The sequence below is a fragment of the Emys orbicularis genome, chromosome 4 (genome assembly GCF_028017835.1).
Source record: "Emys orbicularis isolate rEmyOrb1 chromosome 4, rEmyOrb1.hap1, whole genome shotgun sequence".
Classification (NCBI taxonomy): Eukaryota; Metazoa; Chordata; order Testudines; family Emydidae; genus Emys; species Emys orbicularis.
Genome location: NC_088686.1, coordinates 6,950,751 through 6,968,213, shown reverse-complemented (window position 1 = coordinate 6,968,213; position 17,463 = coordinate 6,950,751). Strand labels below are relative to the sequence as shown.

General features: G+C 41.9%; 1 protein-coding gene across 1 annotated transcript in view; it reads left to right on the top strand.

Annotated features, from left to right (window-relative positions):
* NEMF (nuclear export mediator factor) overlaps positions 1–17,463 on the top strand; it is a 37,628-nt gene that overhangs the window by 13,414 nt on the left and 6,751 nt on the right. The window contains exons 9-23 of the mRNA XM_065402698.1: positions 1,220–1,290; positions 1,381–1,456; positions 2,657–2,719; positions 3,638–3,715; positions 4,082–4,290; positions 6,620–6,805; positions 7,320–7,383; positions 7,935–8,023; positions 8,746–8,849; positions 9,881–9,943; positions 10,274–10,386; positions 13,087–13,144; positions 13,279–13,337; positions 14,365–14,485; positions 14,631–14,916. Of these exons, the coding sequence (XP_065258770.1) occupies positions 1,220–1,290; positions 1,381–1,456; positions 2,657–2,719; positions 3,638–3,715; positions 4,082–4,290; positions 6,620–6,805; positions 7,320–7,383; positions 7,935–8,023; positions 8,746–8,849; positions 9,881–9,943; positions 10,274–10,386; positions 13,087–13,144; positions 13,279–13,337; positions 14,365–14,485; positions 14,631–14,916 (1,640 nt within the window). The remainder of the gene's footprint in view (positions 1–1,219; positions 1,291–1,380; positions 1,457–2,656; positions 2,720–3,637; positions 3,716–4,081; positions 4,291–6,619; positions 6,806–7,319; positions 7,384–7,934; positions 8,024–8,745; positions 8,850–9,880; positions 9,944–10,273; positions 10,387–13,086; positions 13,145–13,278; positions 13,338–14,364; positions 14,486–14,630; positions 14,917–17,463) is intronic.

The window sequence follows — 17,463 nt, the reverse complement described above, 5'->3', positions numbered from 1 at the left end:
TCACGCGGCACTGCTGTGCGTCCCTGTTATGGCCTCTGTCCTTCATGGCCTTGGAGACCTTTTCTAATATTTTGCCATTTCGTTTACTGCTACGGAGTTCAGCTAGCACTGATTCATCTCCCCATATGGCGAGCAGATCCCGTACCTCCCGTTCGGTCCATGATGGAGCTCTTTTGCGATCCTGGGACTCCATCACGGTTACCTGTGCTGATGAGCTCTGCGTGGTCACCTGTGTTCTCCACGCTGAGCAAACAGGAAATGAAATTCAAACGTTCGCGGGGCTTTTCCTGTCTACCTGGTCAGTGCATCTGAGTTGAGAGTGCTGTCCAGAGCGGTCACAATGAAGCACTGTGGGATAGCTCCCGGAGGCCAATAACGTCGAATTCCGTCCACACTACCCCAATTCCGACCCGCCAAGGCCGATTTTATCGCTAATCCCCTCGTTGGAGGTGGAGTAAAGAAACCGGTTTAAAGGGCCCTTTAAGTCGAAAGAAAGGGCTTCGTCGTGTGAACGTGTCCAGGCTTCATTCGATTTAACGCTGCTAAAGTCGACCTAAACTCGTAGTGTAGACCAGGCCTCAGAAATAAGGCCTGAGTAGAAAGACTGCCAATTACAAGTAGGTAATAGAGTTAATTCTTTAACCCTGGGAATGTAGTCCTAATTTTCAAACGTATTTATTTATTGCAATAATAACCATTGAATATCCTCTGTGGTCCTGTGTCAGTGTTTCTGATCATTTTCATTTCCAGTGGAAAAATTGTGCTACAGCCCATCCACTCCTCTCTCTTCTATGTTCTGAGTCTGCTGCCTTATAACAAGTTCTTCTCTAACTTCAAGGAGGAAAGGATTGCTCAGTTTATGGTGCAATTCATTCTGATTCTGACTTGCCCATTATTGCATCCCAAACAAACAAGGGTTGTTTAAAATGTAAGGTACAAAGTTTGTGTGATGCATTGTAGACTTGGGTTCGTTATAGAAGTTCAGCTTTCATTTGGAATATTTTGGAATAAAAATGAGTGGCCAAAATTTTACCTGCAAAGTCAGTTAGCACCATAAAGTCTCTACAAAAAAAGTTCTTACCAACGGATTTAGTGTCAGATGTTTGCAAGGTGTTAAATTGTTCCTCCCTGGGCAAGAAAGGAAAAATAACATTTAAGATTCCTGGAAAGAAATGAGTATGAATGTGGTGTCTTATGGTTTTTTTTTTTTTTTTTTAAGGGTTATATCATCCAGAAACGTGAGAAAAAGCCAAGCCTGGAGCCAGATAAACCCGCAGAAGAAATCCTCACGTAAATATTTGAAGTATTAACTCCCTTTCTTACTAGAAAACTAATTTATATTAAGCACTCAAGTAATACTATCAAATGTATATTTTACAGATATGAGGAATTTCATCCTTTCTTGTTTTCTCAACATTTAAAGTGTCCGTACATGGAATTCGAATCATTTGATAAGGTACAGTGGTTTTGCTTATACTGTATTAAGTAGTTTAAATGACTGATACTAAAAACATGAAAGAAAATATGATGCTGAAACTATTACCTTTTAATGCTTTATGACTAGTTAGTTTGGTGTGTAAAATCAGAAAATATCATACAAAGATATAGGCTAAATAAAATACTTCTTGTTGACTACAGTTGACCCATTTATGTTCCCAATTTGTCTGTCATGTCCAGTAACTGTGGTGTTGTAACTGTATTGGTCCCAGGACATTCGAGAGACTAGGTGGATGAGGAAATATCTTTATTGGACCAAGTTTGAGTCTCTCACCAATAGAAGTTGGTCCAATAAAAGATATTTCCTCACCCATCTTGTCTCTCAAATGTCCAGTAGCTGAAATATAGCATGTGGCATTGGCGAAAGACATGTTTGTGTTCAGAAACTAGCTACTCTCTGTCTTCACTTGTTTAAACATATTTTGCTGGTGGTTATATAGGTGTTTATAGACAGTTGGTTTATAGCTGAGGATAATAGCAAAAATATAAACATGGTGAATGTTTGACATGGATTTTCACTAAAAATGAAATCTTTGCCCTTTCTGGTGCTTGGTTAACTAAGGTTAACATAACCTATAGATGATTATTTTATACTAAATCTGATTGCTAGATTCCCCACTTTGCACTCTCCTGCCATGCCTCCCCATCATGTTTGTACCACCTACCTCACAGCGCTGGTGATTTCCATAGCATAAATAAACTCAGAAACTTTATTATAAGCAGTTTCTGCCTATTGAAACCAACCACAAAGAACTGTATTGAACTTCATATGCTTGGTTTGGAGATTCTGTTCTTATTAACCAGTTGATTATTATGATGACTCATTGCAGAGACGGCTGTACGTACAGTAGTTTCACAGTAGATACATGCTTACATTAAGGAATGTGTTCCTTCCTTCACTACATCATTTGCTAATATAGAATTTGGCTCCAGTTCAGTCCCATGGTTAAAACTATGCCTGTGCTTAAGTACCTTGCTGAACTGGCCCTGGACTAGGTAGAGCTGGGGAAGTTGTTGAAACCTATTTTAGGATCAAACTCCTGTATGCAATCTCTGCAGTCTCCTCTTAGGAACAGGACCTCCCCCTGTCTGCTTACTCTTTCCTGATCTAGGTTACTGCATCTTTTGAGATTCTTTAAACTGACTTTTTCTCTTGAAGGCAGTGGATGAATTTTACTCCAAGCTAGAAGGTCAGAAGATTGATTTGAAAGCTTTGCAACAGGTACAGTCTCATTCACAAGCAGAACAGCTGATCTAACTCCTTTATAGTTTCATTTGCCTGATTTAGGGGCCCTTACTCTTTATAGTTTGGCAGGTGGGTGCTGTCTTGTTCAATTAAAGATAATGGGTTGGCTTGTAGGGGCAGGTCTGAAGCTGTGTGCACCAGGGCAGTTCTTGTTGGGAAATTACGATCACTATGACTGCTACTATCATTAGTGTTACAATGCTTCCGTGGATTCCTCTTAAACTGTGCGCACACAGCGTTGAATAGCTAATCAACAAGGGAGTGCCTGTCCAAATATCCCTGAAGTGGCTTTCGCTACAGTGGCTCAACAGAATGACAGTGCTCAACAGAATCCCGTTTCCGCTTCTTTCTTCTCCGTACTGTAATAGGACGCAGTTGGGTGTTGAATATCTAACACTGTAAAATTTGTAATATGTGGAGTTAATCGGTGCTACACCTGGCTCATGAGACAGCTCATGGTGTCCGACACCATTAGATGGTCCAGAGACATGTACACGGAGCACACCATGGGACACCGTCAGTACTAGGACAAGTAACCAAGACCGCTGGTCAGGGAAATAACCCACTTCCTCCCCTGACGAACCAAGGGACGCACCCCACCCATGTACCTATTCGCTACACCAATACTGACTTGGACTCTAAATACATTCTATGGGTGGCATACCCAAGATCACTTATTCATTGACGCTTTAAAAACTCCCACACTCCAATCTGGGTCTATGCTGGTTTTGTACTATGTATGTATCTTGTGAACCTTGTAACTGATACTTGTAATCTCTCATAACTCAAGCCTGACCCCAGATGTACAGTACCTTCCTTCTTAATTTGTGTACATTTGATTTTAAACATTACCTTTAATAATATTTTTCCTTTCTTCTCTTTGGCTGTTGAAAGGAAAAACAAGCACTGAAGAAGCTGGAAAACGTTCGTAAAGATCATGAGCATAGACTAGAATCTCTTCATCAAGCTCAGGTAGAACTATGTGTTTTCATAAGACAAGTTTTAAAGACAAAATATTTTTAATATTCCATGCAGTATCACCTCCACCATAAGTTGTGTTCCTTAGTGTTCACTTGAGATAACAAATTGGAGTATTTTTTCACTAACAAGTTCCCCCTAGCTTCTCTCCCGTTTTGGTGAAGTGTGAACTGTAGTAGTGATACACTGCTTCTTGTCAATGCTTTGCACGCCCTTGCAAGAGGTCGCCTTTTGAACAATGTGGTGTTTAATTTTAGTGCAGCTGTATTAATTGTATGGATTTGTTTCTTTAATCATCATTTTTATAAAATTGAATTGGTTTTTAGTCTGAATTGTAAGAAAGCTTTTTCTTTCCTGAAGGAAATTGATAAGGTAAAAGGAGAACTCGTAGAAATGAACCTGGACATAGTTGACCGAGCTATCCAGGTGGTTCGCAGTGCGTTAGCCAACCAGATAGACTGGACTGAAATTGGAGCAATTGTAAAAGAAGCTCAGGCTCAGGGAGACCCTGTTGCGAGTGCAATCAAAGAATTAAAGCTTCAGACAAATCATATCACAATGCTACTAAAGTAAGTATGTTGTAGATGAACAAGACATTAAGAGGGACTAATCCCACAACTAGCAAGTTAACTAGGAAAAGTTAACTAGGTCCGGCTGTAGAATCTTGCCTGTATGCTCGGGGTTCTGCTGATCGCCATATTTGGGGTCGGGAAGGAATTTTCCTCCAGGGTAGATTGGCAGAGGCCCTGGAGGTTTTTCGCCTTCCTCCGCAGCATAGGGCAGGGGTCGCAGGCTGGAAGATTCTGTTGTGGGTGGGTCAGCTTTTGTGGCCTGCATCATGCGGGAGGTCAGACTAGATGACCATATTGGTCCCTTCTGACCTTAAAGTCTATGAGTCTATGAGTCTAAAAGAGCATCTTCATTTGAGTTTACATTATTTTGTCAGTTAATAGATGTCAAATGTACTCATGGTGCTGGGTTATAGCAGCATTAAAGCGTGAGTGTGAGGGCTTTGTGAACAGACAGAGAGGCACTGATTCAATATGCACCTTTCTTGGTTTTCCTTTAGTTCAGTAACTGAAAGAAACTCTTCAAGCATATAAAGCAAGAGCTAACTGATCATATTTAGAAAGTGGTGGGAAATGTCTAAGAGGAAAGGGCAGTAGTGAGCAAAAGCACTTTTACCTGCACATCCTAGGCAATTCCGGGAAACATGCCTCTCATTTGGTTTGATGCAACAGGCAACACCAAGCATATTATGCAAAACAAATGCATTTAAAAAATCAGTAACTTAGAGAATCTTGACATTCCTTGATGCCAAAAAAGGGGAATCTAGCTGGAAGTTTAGCATGCTACAGGCTGGCTGGACAAGATGGCCCAGTAAACAAGTTAGAGTTCAAAATTCAAACTGGTATGAGCTGTGATTTAGATGATTCTGCTCCCTGCAGGAAAATCATCACAAGAAGCTTGATATTGGATCAGTGCCTTGCCCTTGAGGACACTTAAAAATAAAAAAACTAAATGAGGTACAAAACAAAAGTGTCCTGCAGGTATCAGACGCAAACTAGAAATATATTTAACTGTGTAAATGTACTGGAAATCCCATGATCCTAAAACCAAATATAAGAGATCTTCGTTTGAGCTGATATATAGAGAACCCCTATCAGGAAGCCTAGTAGAGAGTAAAAAACTGATAGTGGAAAATATCTTAAGTCAGTATGGAAAAGAAGGATATGAGAACTGTACTGATAAGCAAAAAGTGAATATATGGGTTTCCAGATATATATTCCAGCTTCTGAGCAGAATGTGGGGCTGAAATAATCTTGCTTCTGCTCACTGTCACAATTTGCTTCCTGTGTTATTTTGAGGAAATTCTATGGTCTATGTTATGCAGGAGGTCAGACTAGATCAGTGGTCCCCAAACTGTGGGGTGTGTGAAGGAACGTCCGTGGGGAGAGGGGCGCAGTGGGGCTTGGGCCACCCCCTGTGGGGCGGTGAGGAGGGAGCACCACCCAGACCACTCAGCTCCGGCCACACTCCTGCTCCCGTGGTTCAGACCCCTTTCCACCTCCGGTCCCTACTCTTGGCTCCCAGCCACAGCTCCACTCCTCAGCCCTGGCCCCTAGCTTGGCCACGATTCCGCTCCTGGCCCTGGCCCACGGGGGGCTTGCACACATTCCATTACTGGTTAGGGGTGGTGCAAGAGGAAAAGTTTGGGTACCACTGGACTAGATGATCACAATGGTCCCTTCTGGCCTTGGAATCTGTCAGTCTCTCTGTTATTTCAGTTTATTTCACAATATGAATTAAGGTCACAGCTAATCATACACATCATCTAAAGATAGTTGAATCTACAGATGATAATGGAAACAATAGTATACTTTGCTGTGTGATGCAGAGAAAACATTATAATGCTGTATGCGCGTCTACCTCCTTAAGGCTACACATGCCAAACATCACAATAGAAGGCAGAGTTCACTCTGTTGATGAGTAGCAAAGGCAACTCAAAGTAATACATGCTCAGAATAGCTTCATAATAATGGATCAGATATTTCACAAAATCTCAGACCATTACCTATCTTGCATTTGCTTTGATTAAACATAATGAGCCACAATCTACTCTTCATTTTGCACAAAGATGAAGGGTAAAATGTCCTATCTTTGTTCTCCTCCTCCTCCTCCTCCTTCTGTCTGAAAGTGCATAATCAAAACTGTTATAATTACACATTTATCTTTATTCATACCCATAGAGCCTTCTTCAGATTGAAAAAAAGAATGTGTATCTTTTGTAATATTATTTACAAAATTAATGGAAGGAGGAATGCATCTTGCTAACTTTTACAATAAAAAGTCTGGAGTACTTTTAAAGACGATCAATATACTTTTATATTTTGGTAGAAACCCGTATGTATTATCAGAGGAGGAGGAGGAGGAAGATGACGAAGCTGATCATTGGAAAGAAATTGAAGAACCAAAGGGGAAGAAGAAAAAGCATAAGAATGAACAGCTGAAGAAACCTCAGAAAAACAAGCCATTGTTGGTTGATGTTGATCTCAGTTTGTCTGCATATGCCAATGCTAAAAAGTAAGATTTAAAATGTGTGTGTTTTTTAGTAGTCTGCTCCTTATCAGCTTAATTTCAGTAGACTCTGCTACTATCAAAAAAATTAGTCTTTTTCCTACAGAAATATTTAGCGTGTGTGGCCTTACCTTAGTTATAGACTGTCCATTCCTCTGCCCCAGAATGCTGTCTTGCCATTTCTGTGTTAACCAGTCTCTGACAACCATTTTAATTTAATGTTAATTACATCAAGCATAGAAACAAACACAGGACATAATGGCTATTTTCTCTGCAAAGCAAATATAAAGGCAGGGCTCTACATTTCGAGTGAGGATAATAAATTAGTAACTTAATTTCAACTGATACAATTTTCAGATGAACAGTGACAAGCAATAAGCAAAAAAGCTAAGCCAAACAAAACATTTTCATTATCAGAATGGAGTATTTACTGCTGGCATGAAGTACTGTGGGAAGAAAGAACTATAACAATGAATTAATATGCTGGGATCTGAGATGTAAATGGATTTGTGTTTCACAGATATTATGATCATAAGAGACATGCTGCCAAAAAAACACAGAAGACAGTAGAAGCTGCAGAGAAGGTATTTATGGTTTGTTTTGAATTTAGTTAAAAGCAAAGATGTTGTTTTATTGCTACAGCCTAAAACCGAACTTTCAAATGTACCTTTTTGTGTTAAAAATAATACAGTTATGCTGATTTAATGTTTCAGCCTCCTCCCATCAAGCTCGCCAAAACAATTTAACCTACATGTAGGGCTGACAAGTCACAACCTTGAATCATTTACTTTGAACTACTTAAAAGCGTTTATAATGGAAATGCTGACAGACCAGTAGCTGAGGCAGCATTAACAGGAACCATTATGATCAGGTAGCTGATGTTGTTTTCAGAGCACACATTTTAGAGAAACTACATGACAGGATAATGGAGACATGCCTTTTCAAAATTATGAAGATTTTAAGACTGCATTTAATGACGTGCCTCTAATTTTGATTGAATATGTGCCAAATGAGTGGCTGTACTGTCTCAAACTACGTTTTGGGAGTATTTTTCTTCATATTGTCTTATTGTTTGGTTATTGCTTGTATGATTACTGCATTTGTAGAATTGGGAATGTCCATATTTCCTAAACAGGCATTCAAATCAGCAGAAAAGAAGACAAAGCAAACATTGAAAGAAGTTCAAACAGTTACCACCATTCAGAAAGCAAGAAAAGTTTATTGGCAAGTAAACTTTAGATAGTTACCCTCACAGTGTGATTCTGTGCAAGCTTAAAAGGACGTTGTTGACATGAAATCTAATTGTTGTTGTTTTTTTCTAAAAAGAATTAAAAGTAGTGTTTTGGTACTACACCCACCCCTACGTCCCTTGTCAGTTGTTGTGGTTTTAGTTATAAGCCCCAGTCCTGCCGGTAGATCCACACAGGTGGGCCCCTTCAAGACTGCTCTGCATGGGTATGCGGATTTGCCTGTGTGGATCCTCTTGTGGGATTGAGGCCGTGTTTTCCTAAAATTTTAAACATTTTCTCTTCTCTGCTATATAAAAGATCCACACAAACAACTGGGGAGACTGACTGTAGACAAAGTTATATCAAGTGCTCACAGAGTAAACATGGAAAATAAAAGAAATACTTTCTCCCTTTTTATAAACAGCTGTTTTAAAAGTAGCAATTACAGTTAAAAAAAAAAAAAGACTGTAATTTGCTTGATGTGTCCTTTTAAAGAATATGATTGACAGCACAATTACATTTGTACAATACCTTGAATTTATGCCATATACATATGTATGAAACTGTAGCTGGTCAACAAAATGAAATATCTTTGAGAATACCTGTCTTTCCACCTATAATACATTAAAGTACTGAGACCCTGGCAAAAACATACCTTCTGTAATAGGCAAACAGTTCCAGTTATTTTATACAGCGTGGTTTGATGTAATTTGACAGGTTTGAGAAGTTCCTGTGGTTTATTAGCTCTGAAAATTACCTCATTATAGCTGGAAGAGATCAACAGCAGAATGAAATGATTGTGAAGCGATATTTGAAATCAGGTTAGTAAGATTAAATCAAGCATGTCAGCATAGTTTTTGTTTGCTTTGCTGATTGTTATAAATGCTTGTATTGTACATCCAAAACTGTGGAACACTGTTAGATCTTTATTAGCTTGTGTATAAAATTCAGCTTGCTTGTATGCATTCTCATTTTTCTACATTGTCTGGAATTTCAGACTGTGAAGTTCTTTGGAGCTTTATAATTATGTCCATGTGTGAGGTGTGATATGGAATGCAGCTTCTTCACCCAATAGTTTTGAAATTGCCTGAACTGAGTTAAAAAGCAAACTAACAGACTTTACCTTTTGCAGTTGTACATCGTTCCACATGGAGGAGCATAAGTCATGGACATAAGTTATAGCTAGTATTTTCCTACAGCAGTGCTTCTCAACTAAGGGTCCCGGACCCTTTGGGGGGCTGCGAGTGGATTTTGGGGGGCTGCCAAGCAGGGTTGGCATTAGACTTGTTGGGGCCCAGGGCAGAAAGCTGAAGCCCCACTTCATGGGCTTGAAGCCTGGGGCCCTGAGACCAGCTGCCTGGGGCCCTGAGACCAGCCACTGCGTGCTGAAGCCTGAGCAACTTTGTTTCATAGGGCCCCCTGTGACGTGGGGCCCCAGGCAGTTGCCCTACTTGATACCCCCTAACACTGGGTCCTGCCATTTATATGCAGAAAAACAGTTGTTGTGGCACACATGGGCTGTGGAGTTTTTATAGGATGTTGCGAGGGGGCCCTCAGAAAGAAAAAAGTTGAGAACCCCTGGTCTACAGCACAATACAGAATTCAGAAGTACTGCAGTATATTAGCATACCAGAGGTCTTAGTTCACCATGATATTGATGTCAGAATAAATAATGACTAGTATGGGGTATAATTGACAAGTAGACATAATTACTTTCCCTGAATATGTGAATGTTTTGGCAGTGATCCAAGTAAATCAGTTTCTAATTAAAGCTTGGAACCCTCTCTTAATGATCGGTGCAGCAACTAAGTGTGCTCAATGACATGTCCCAATCTTCTCTCTCCTGTTCTAGGAGATATATATGTGCACGCTGACCTACATGGTGCAACTAGCTGTGTAATCAAGAATCCTACAGGTAATTCATCTGTGGTTGACGCTGATTTATAATCTATTAAAAACAAACAATTTGAAATAAAACTGACTTTAGTAAAAATGTACTGCTACATCTTTGTCCACTCTCCATTTCACTTCAGATTTTGGGTTGACAGGTTTTAGTCTGAATTCATTCCTTATTAATGTGCAACCCAGTGATAAAGCCATAATAGCACAGTACTTTTTTGTGCAGGAAAATTGCTTTCAGGAACTGCCTCTGTAGATCCCCACTCTGAGATCCTTTTTTACAATGTCTGGTTACTTTTTAAACGTGTGCTCAGATAACCCAAATGTTGTGGTGTTGCTATTACAGGTGAGCCGATCCCTCCCCGTACCCTGACTGAGGCAGGCACCATGGCATTATGTTACAGCGCTGCCTGGGATGCTCGTATCATCACTAGTGCTTGGTGGGTCTATCATCACCAGGTAATGAGATCTTGCTTGTTAGTTTTGAGAAGTTAATCTCTGAAAGAATGAGTGCGGAACTGTAGATGTAAATGTCACCACAGATTAAATTAAAGACTAAAAGAAACACAATTGTGTATAATATGTGATGGTCCTTACAAGTTCTCCCTGGCTCTACCACAGTGGCCTTGGATTGTGAATCTTTGGTATAATGGGCCCATGACCCAAGAAATGCTGTGGGTTCGGCATCTTTTAAAAAGAGGTTAAAGGTCTGCGATGCGCTGCACTCCTCTCTTGTGAGCGCCTCCGGTGGGCTGGGTGCAAACCTGCACACTCTCAGCTCACGGTGCCCGTCGGCTGTTGCCCTCATCAGGTGGGTCTTCAGTGGCTCAGCCCTCTGGCTAAGTCACACATAGGGCATGGCCACCTACAGAGTTTATCGTGGTGCAGCTGCACTGGTGTAGCTGCTCTAAGCCAACAGGAGAGCGTTCTCCTGTCGTCTTAACTACTTCAGCTTCCACGAGTGGCAGTAGCTATGTCGTGGGAGAAGCTCTTCTGCTGATATAGTGCTGTCCACGCCAGCGCTTATGTTGGCGTAACTTGTCTCTCTCAGGCGGGTGATTTATTCACCCCCCTGGGAGATATAAGTTATGCCAACATAAGCTGTAGTGTAGACATAGCCATAGTCTAAATGCATGAGAGAATCTCTTCCGGGTGACAAAGTTCCAACACGGACTATCACTGTGCCCATGTTGGTATCTGTGGCCCCGCCTTTGGGCTCAGTTCTCAGCCCCTTCTGGGCTAGCTTTCAGTCTGTCCCTGCCCAGGCATTCTCCCTGGAGACTTTGTCATCAGCAGTTCTCTAGCATCCCGGCTCTCCAGCCAATTTACTCCTTAACTTCAGTCCCCTTCTGGGGGTAACAAAGTTGAAAGAACGGTTGGCCCTCTTCAGGGTCTTCAGCCCCATCCCTGATCCTGTTTAAACTCCCAGCCCCTTTCTTGGGCTTTTAATGCAGAGTCTTATCCCCTCCTTGAGGCTTAAGCCATTTCTCCTATGGCCGGTGGGGGAACCCGGGCCCACCCACTATTCCAGGTCCCAACCCAGGGACCCTAAAGACAGCAGCCACATACTGTTTCCTCTACTTGGTTGCTGCTGCTATTCCTGGATGGCTTCCCACTCGGTCTCATCACCTTCACTCATTACCTTAGGTTATAGCCCTTGGGTTCTACTTTCTTGTTCCTTGTTTGCGCAGGGTCTCGCCCAGGCCTCCTTGCCCGGAGAGTCTGTCTTATCCCTTTCAGTCCCAGTCAGGAACTGACTTGCTCAGGTAGCCCTGCTGCTCTTTTTAACTGAGCTTGCTAGGGTCTGATTGGCTGCTCCCCTGCAGCCTTTCAGCGCAGGCCTGGAGGACCTACCTTTGTGCCTTTTCTGGAGCGGGGTGTGGTAGGACTGCAAGGCCTCCAGCAGGTTTCCTCAAAGGGTGTGGTACACCCCAGCACAAGGTCATATTGTTTGGGAATGATTTTTAAAAAGTGTAATCAGTTTTTAATTTTCTGTTAGAACTTTAACTCACATATTAAAGAAGGGTTGGTTTGTTTTTGTTGTAAAACACCTAGAACATTAGAATGGGCAGGCAACATGAAAAGCTGATCTGTTTTCTAGAGTCAGTCACTTGACATAATTTCACCAAGCTTGCTGTGGTTTACCCTTTCCAGTATGTTCTTTCTTCATGGCACTGTATTGTAACTGAGGCTAGCTTATGTAGATATTTGTTGTATCTCTACTTAAGTATCTGTGTGTGGTTTTGGTTGCTGTCTTGGGCCCTAACAGTGAAAGACTGGTTCCCAAAAAGTTGTTGGAATCTCTCATTGCTTCCCTACCGGGAAAACAATTTCTTTCTGCTTTGCTTTGAACCTTTAATCTCAAGACAGATTAAGGACTTTCCCTCTGGCAAAGAAGGCTGGTCTCAAAGGAACCTCCTGCAAGCAGAGCACCAGTATTGCTCTGGGAGCAGTGGAATGGGAGTCTTCTATTGCAGAGCCCACTTAAGTCAGCTCTGGGGAGAAACTGAGGGCTTGTCTTCACTACTGGGGAGAACAACACTGCTACGGGTGTCGATTTAGCAGGTCTAGTGAAGACCTGCTAAATTGATGGCAGAGCGCTCTCTGGTTGATCCCTGTACTCCAGCTCCTCAAGAAGATTAAGGTAAATCGAGCGGAGAGTGTCTCCCGTCAACACAGTGCAGTGAAGACACCGGGGTAAGTCAACCTAAGCTAAGCTACATCAACTCCAGCTATGTTAGTCACGTAGCTGGAGTAGCGTATCTTAGGTCGACTTACCCCGGTAGTGAAAACAAGCCCTCCGATTCATAGATTTTTAAGGCCATAGGCGACTATTATGCTCAGATCTGATCCCCCTGCATAACACAGTCTATAAAATGTTATCCAGCGATTTCGACATTGAGCCCAGTAACTTATGGTTGAACTAGAGCAGACAGACTAGAAAGACATCCAGTGATGATTTAAAGGCTTCAGGTGATGGGAGGTTGTGCCTCAGCAATCCTCCCTATAATACTCTTCACTTTGTGAAGTTACAAAGCTGTCCTTAGAAATCAGAAACGCAGATATCTTAAATGCTCATTTTTATTACTGTTATTACATAGTGAGGCACAGTTTTCTACGGTACTTTATTAAGTATATGATATGTGGTACTTTTCTTAGGTGTCTAAAACAGCACCAACTGGAGAATATCTGACTACAGGAAGCTTCATGATAAGAGGTGAGAACTTGAAGAGTAAACCACAATTGTCTGGAAAATCTGTATCTTCTACAGTGACAAGGATCACTGCAAGAAGTTGGCAAAAAATGTTTATATATTTAAACCACCTTATGTTTTCCTTTTTTCCCCCCCAGGGAAAAAAAACTTTCTTCCACCTTCATATCTTATGATGGGGTTTAGCTTCTTATTTAAGGTACTGTCCCATTCATTGGTTACATTTGTCTTCTTTTTTCTTACATAAACATAAAACTGTAATCGTTCACAACAATCCTCAATTCCCATAAGCACCTTCCCTTCCAGTAGGTCACTATCATTCTGTTTGCTCTGAATGGAAGAGAAACCTTTAATCTCATTCATGAGGGTGGGCATGCAGCTCAGAAACAGCCAACTGAAGAAACCAGCTGGGTACAATGGGCTAAGCTTACCAAAGAAGCTGCCACTCTTTCAATATTTTTCCCCTTGGAGGGGGATTCCTGTTGTTTTAATTATTTATTTAGAACAAACCAACCCTGTGAGCACCGTGCCTCCAGATATTTTTTTTAATAACGTGTTTAAAGTGTCAGCAGGAGTTCTTGAAGCTCCCTTTTTGTGTGCAGTCGGATGGGTGTGTGACTAGCTACAGTGGGCTCCCACTAGCCTTCATCTTTTAGGGACATGCTTTCAAAATTAGGTTTTGATAATTGACACTTTTTCCCCCCTTTGCCTCTCCCCTGGTAAAGGAGCTCAAAAACTTAGGAGTCTTTACCTAAAAATAAGGAAAAGAAATTGAAGTAGGCAAGTCAGTTACTGTATGTAAAGGGTAGTAAAGGTCTGGTATTAATCACCAGGAAAGGCAGTTTCAGGAATGTGTAGATGAGTTCAAGGGACAGGAAGAAGTTGTTTCTGGAGAGGAATGAGATTGAAGGGCATGCTGAAAAAACAGGAAGATGATGTCAAGACAAACAAGGGACACTAAGATTTGCCAAATGGTTTCCACACAAGAGCTTGCATTAATATAGTCGTTTTCAATTTCTTGGCCAGATCCAGTCCTCACAGAAATCAGTGAGATTCTTTCCATTGACTTTAACAGTAGGTGAATGGAGCCCATGATGAATATTGGTGTTGGGCTCCTAAGAATCAGTAGGGTGATCATTCACTACAGTTTCTCATTGGGTTTGGTATAAGCCAGTTTCCTTGGAAATCCTTTTGCTCAATAAAAAGGAGCTGTTTCTGTCATTTAGGTGGAAGAATCTTGTGTTTGGAGACACAGAGACGAACGAAAGGTCAAAATGCAGGATGAGGATATGGAGTCTGTGACCAGTAGTACCAATGAACTGGTGTCAGAAGAAGTGGAGCTACTAGGTATTATGCAGGGTTTAATATATTTTACTGTGGGCACACTGGGAACTCTTAAAAATACATTGGGATGTGCATTCAGCTCCCTGAATTAATAATGTGTTAGTCAAGTGTCTTTACATTGAAATGTCTTTTCCCCTAACTCATTTAGAAGAAGCACCAGAAGGAGATGATAGCAGCACTGATGATGAGAAGGCACTGCCTCAAGAAATGCCTGATGGTATTGAAGTCAGGGCTGACAGTAACCTCGAGGAGGATGTTGCTCACGCAGACAAGGATGGAATAAACAAGCCACCAGCACAAGAGGAAACCTCTGAAGATGATGATATAGAATCTGAAGAAGAGGCTGAAGGTCAGGAGCTGATGAGTGAAGTGAAGGAGGAGGAGATAAATTATCCAGACACTGCAATCGACCTGTCACATCTTCAGCCACAAAGGTAACCAAAAGAGCCTCCACATTTGTCAGCAATATGAGCCATTCTAAGAATGTCAGTGCTTTAAAACTATGTGATAAGAGGGATTGCAGTGAGTACATGAGACTAATCCTAGTGTTCAAAGGTGCAGGCTGCCTGAATAACAAGTAAAACAAATGTATACATGTTTGGTAGTGCTGCCCCACCCTTCCTAGACGGTCTTCTCTACACAGGTACACAGTTCTTCATTTTGGGTTATCCTGTTCCCCCTTCTCCTGACTGTAGCAATCACTGCACTAATGCATTCTCTGGCTGGGGCATATGTGGTATTCTGGCCATTGCCAATGCTATTATAGAAACATAGAAATGTAGGGCTGGATGGAACCTTGAAGTCATCAAGTCCAGCCCCCTTCCCTGAGGCGGGACCCAAGTAAACCTAGACCATCTCTGACAGGTGTGTGTCCAACTGGTTCTTAAAAATCTCAACAATGGGAATTCCGTGACCTCCCTTGGAAGCCTGTTCCAGAGCTTAACTACCCTTAGAGTTAGAAAGTTTTTCCTACTATTTAACCTAAATCTCCCTTGTTGCAGATTAAGCCCATTACTACTTCTCCTATCTTCAGTGAACATGGAGAACAACTGATCACAGTCCTCTTTATAACAGCCCTTAACATACTTGAAGACTTACCAGGTCCCTCCTCAATCTTATTTTCTCAAGACTAAACATGCCCAGGTTTTTTTAACCTTTCCTCATAGGTCAAGTTTTCTAAACCTTGTATTGTTTTTGTTGCTCTCCTCTAGAGTCTCTCCAATTTGTCCACATCTTCCCTAAACCGTGGGGCTCAGCATTGGACACAGTACTCCAGCTGAGGCCTCACTAGTGCCGAGTGGAGTGGGACAGTTACTTCCTGTGTCTTACATACAACACTCCTGTTAATACACCCCCAGAATGAAATTAGCCATTTTCGCAACTGCATCACATTGTGGACTCTCATTCAATTTGTGATCTACAATAGCCCCCAGATCCGTTTCAGCAGCACTACCGCCTAACTAGTTATTCCCCATTTTGTAGTTGTGTATTTGATTTTTCCTTCCTAAGTGCAGAGTACTTCACTTATCTTTATTGAATTTCATCTTGTTGAATTCAGCCCAATTCTTCAATTTGCTGAGGTCATTTTGAATTCTAATCCTGTCCTCTAAAGTGCTTGCAACCCCTCCCAGCTTAGCATCATCTGCAAATGTAATAAGCATACTCTCACTCGTTATTCAAGTCATTAATGAAGATAGTGAATAGTACCAGACCCAAGACTGACCTCTGCGGGACCCCACTAGATACACCCGCCCAGTTTGACAGTAAACCATTGATCACTGCTCTCTGAGTACGGTCTTTCAACCAGTTGTGCACCCACCTTATAGTAACTTCATCTAGACCACATTTCCCTAGTTTGCTTATGAGAATGCCATGTGGTACTCTATAAAAAATCAAGATATATTGGCTGCTAGGGGCGCTTCAAGCACAGGGCATTTTACAATTTTTCCTCCTCGGGGAGACCAACCTTCTTCCATTCAAGTGGTCTACCAGGACCTAGGAAATGGGAAGCCTAAGATCACTTCTGTTCTTATTCAAGATGGTAGTGACTGAAAATTATTGCCACCTGAAATGAGATGGTGATCTCCAATTCGTGCCAGTGACTAATCTTCCTACCACTTACCCCCTGTCCTCACTACTTAGCAGCTTCACGGGCAAGAAATGAATGGGCATAAGAATGAACTGCTCTCACCCTAGACATTGAGGCACTTAGGAGTGAGTCGGGGAAAACTGCAACCCGTCCTCCCAAGAAATCGGACTTCAGTTTCCAATTCATTCAGTTGGGGTTTATTTAATAGGTATTACAGCTGTAAAAACAATGCTTTGTGTGTGGGGGATTTGAGTATGTGCAATAAAGGCCTGGTCCACACTACCCCCCCACTTCGGACTAAGGTACGCAAATTCAGCTACGTTAATAACGTAGCTGAATTCGAAGTACCTTAGTCCGAACTTACCGCGGGTCCAGACGCTGCAGGCAGGCTCCCCCGTCGATGCCGCGTACTCCTCTCGCTGAGCTGGAGTACCGGCGTCGACGGCGAGCACTTCCGGGATCGATTCGGGATCGATTTATCGCGTCTAGACAAGACGCGATAAATCGATCCCAGAAGATCGATCGCTTACATCCGGACCAGGAAGTAAGTATAGACGTACCCAAAGACCTAACTGGGGAAGATCTCTGAGAGCCTGCTTCACAGTTTCTCTGGCACTTATTTCATTTATCAAAGCTGGGGCTTTCAGTGAAGCTTTCAGAGGCACTCAGTTTCCTTAGGCTCCTTTGAAAATCCAAACTCAAGAGATTTGGATTTAATGCTAGGTTAAATGTGTCTGGTCACTAAACCAAGAGACTTCATTACCCATTATAGAGGGTACATTGGGGTGGTGTGCAAAAGCACACTTGTTTATAATCCCCCGGCTGCAACATAGTGCCGACGCCACTTACCTGTTCAGAAAAGGAAATGATCTTTCCTGGACGTGATGCCCAA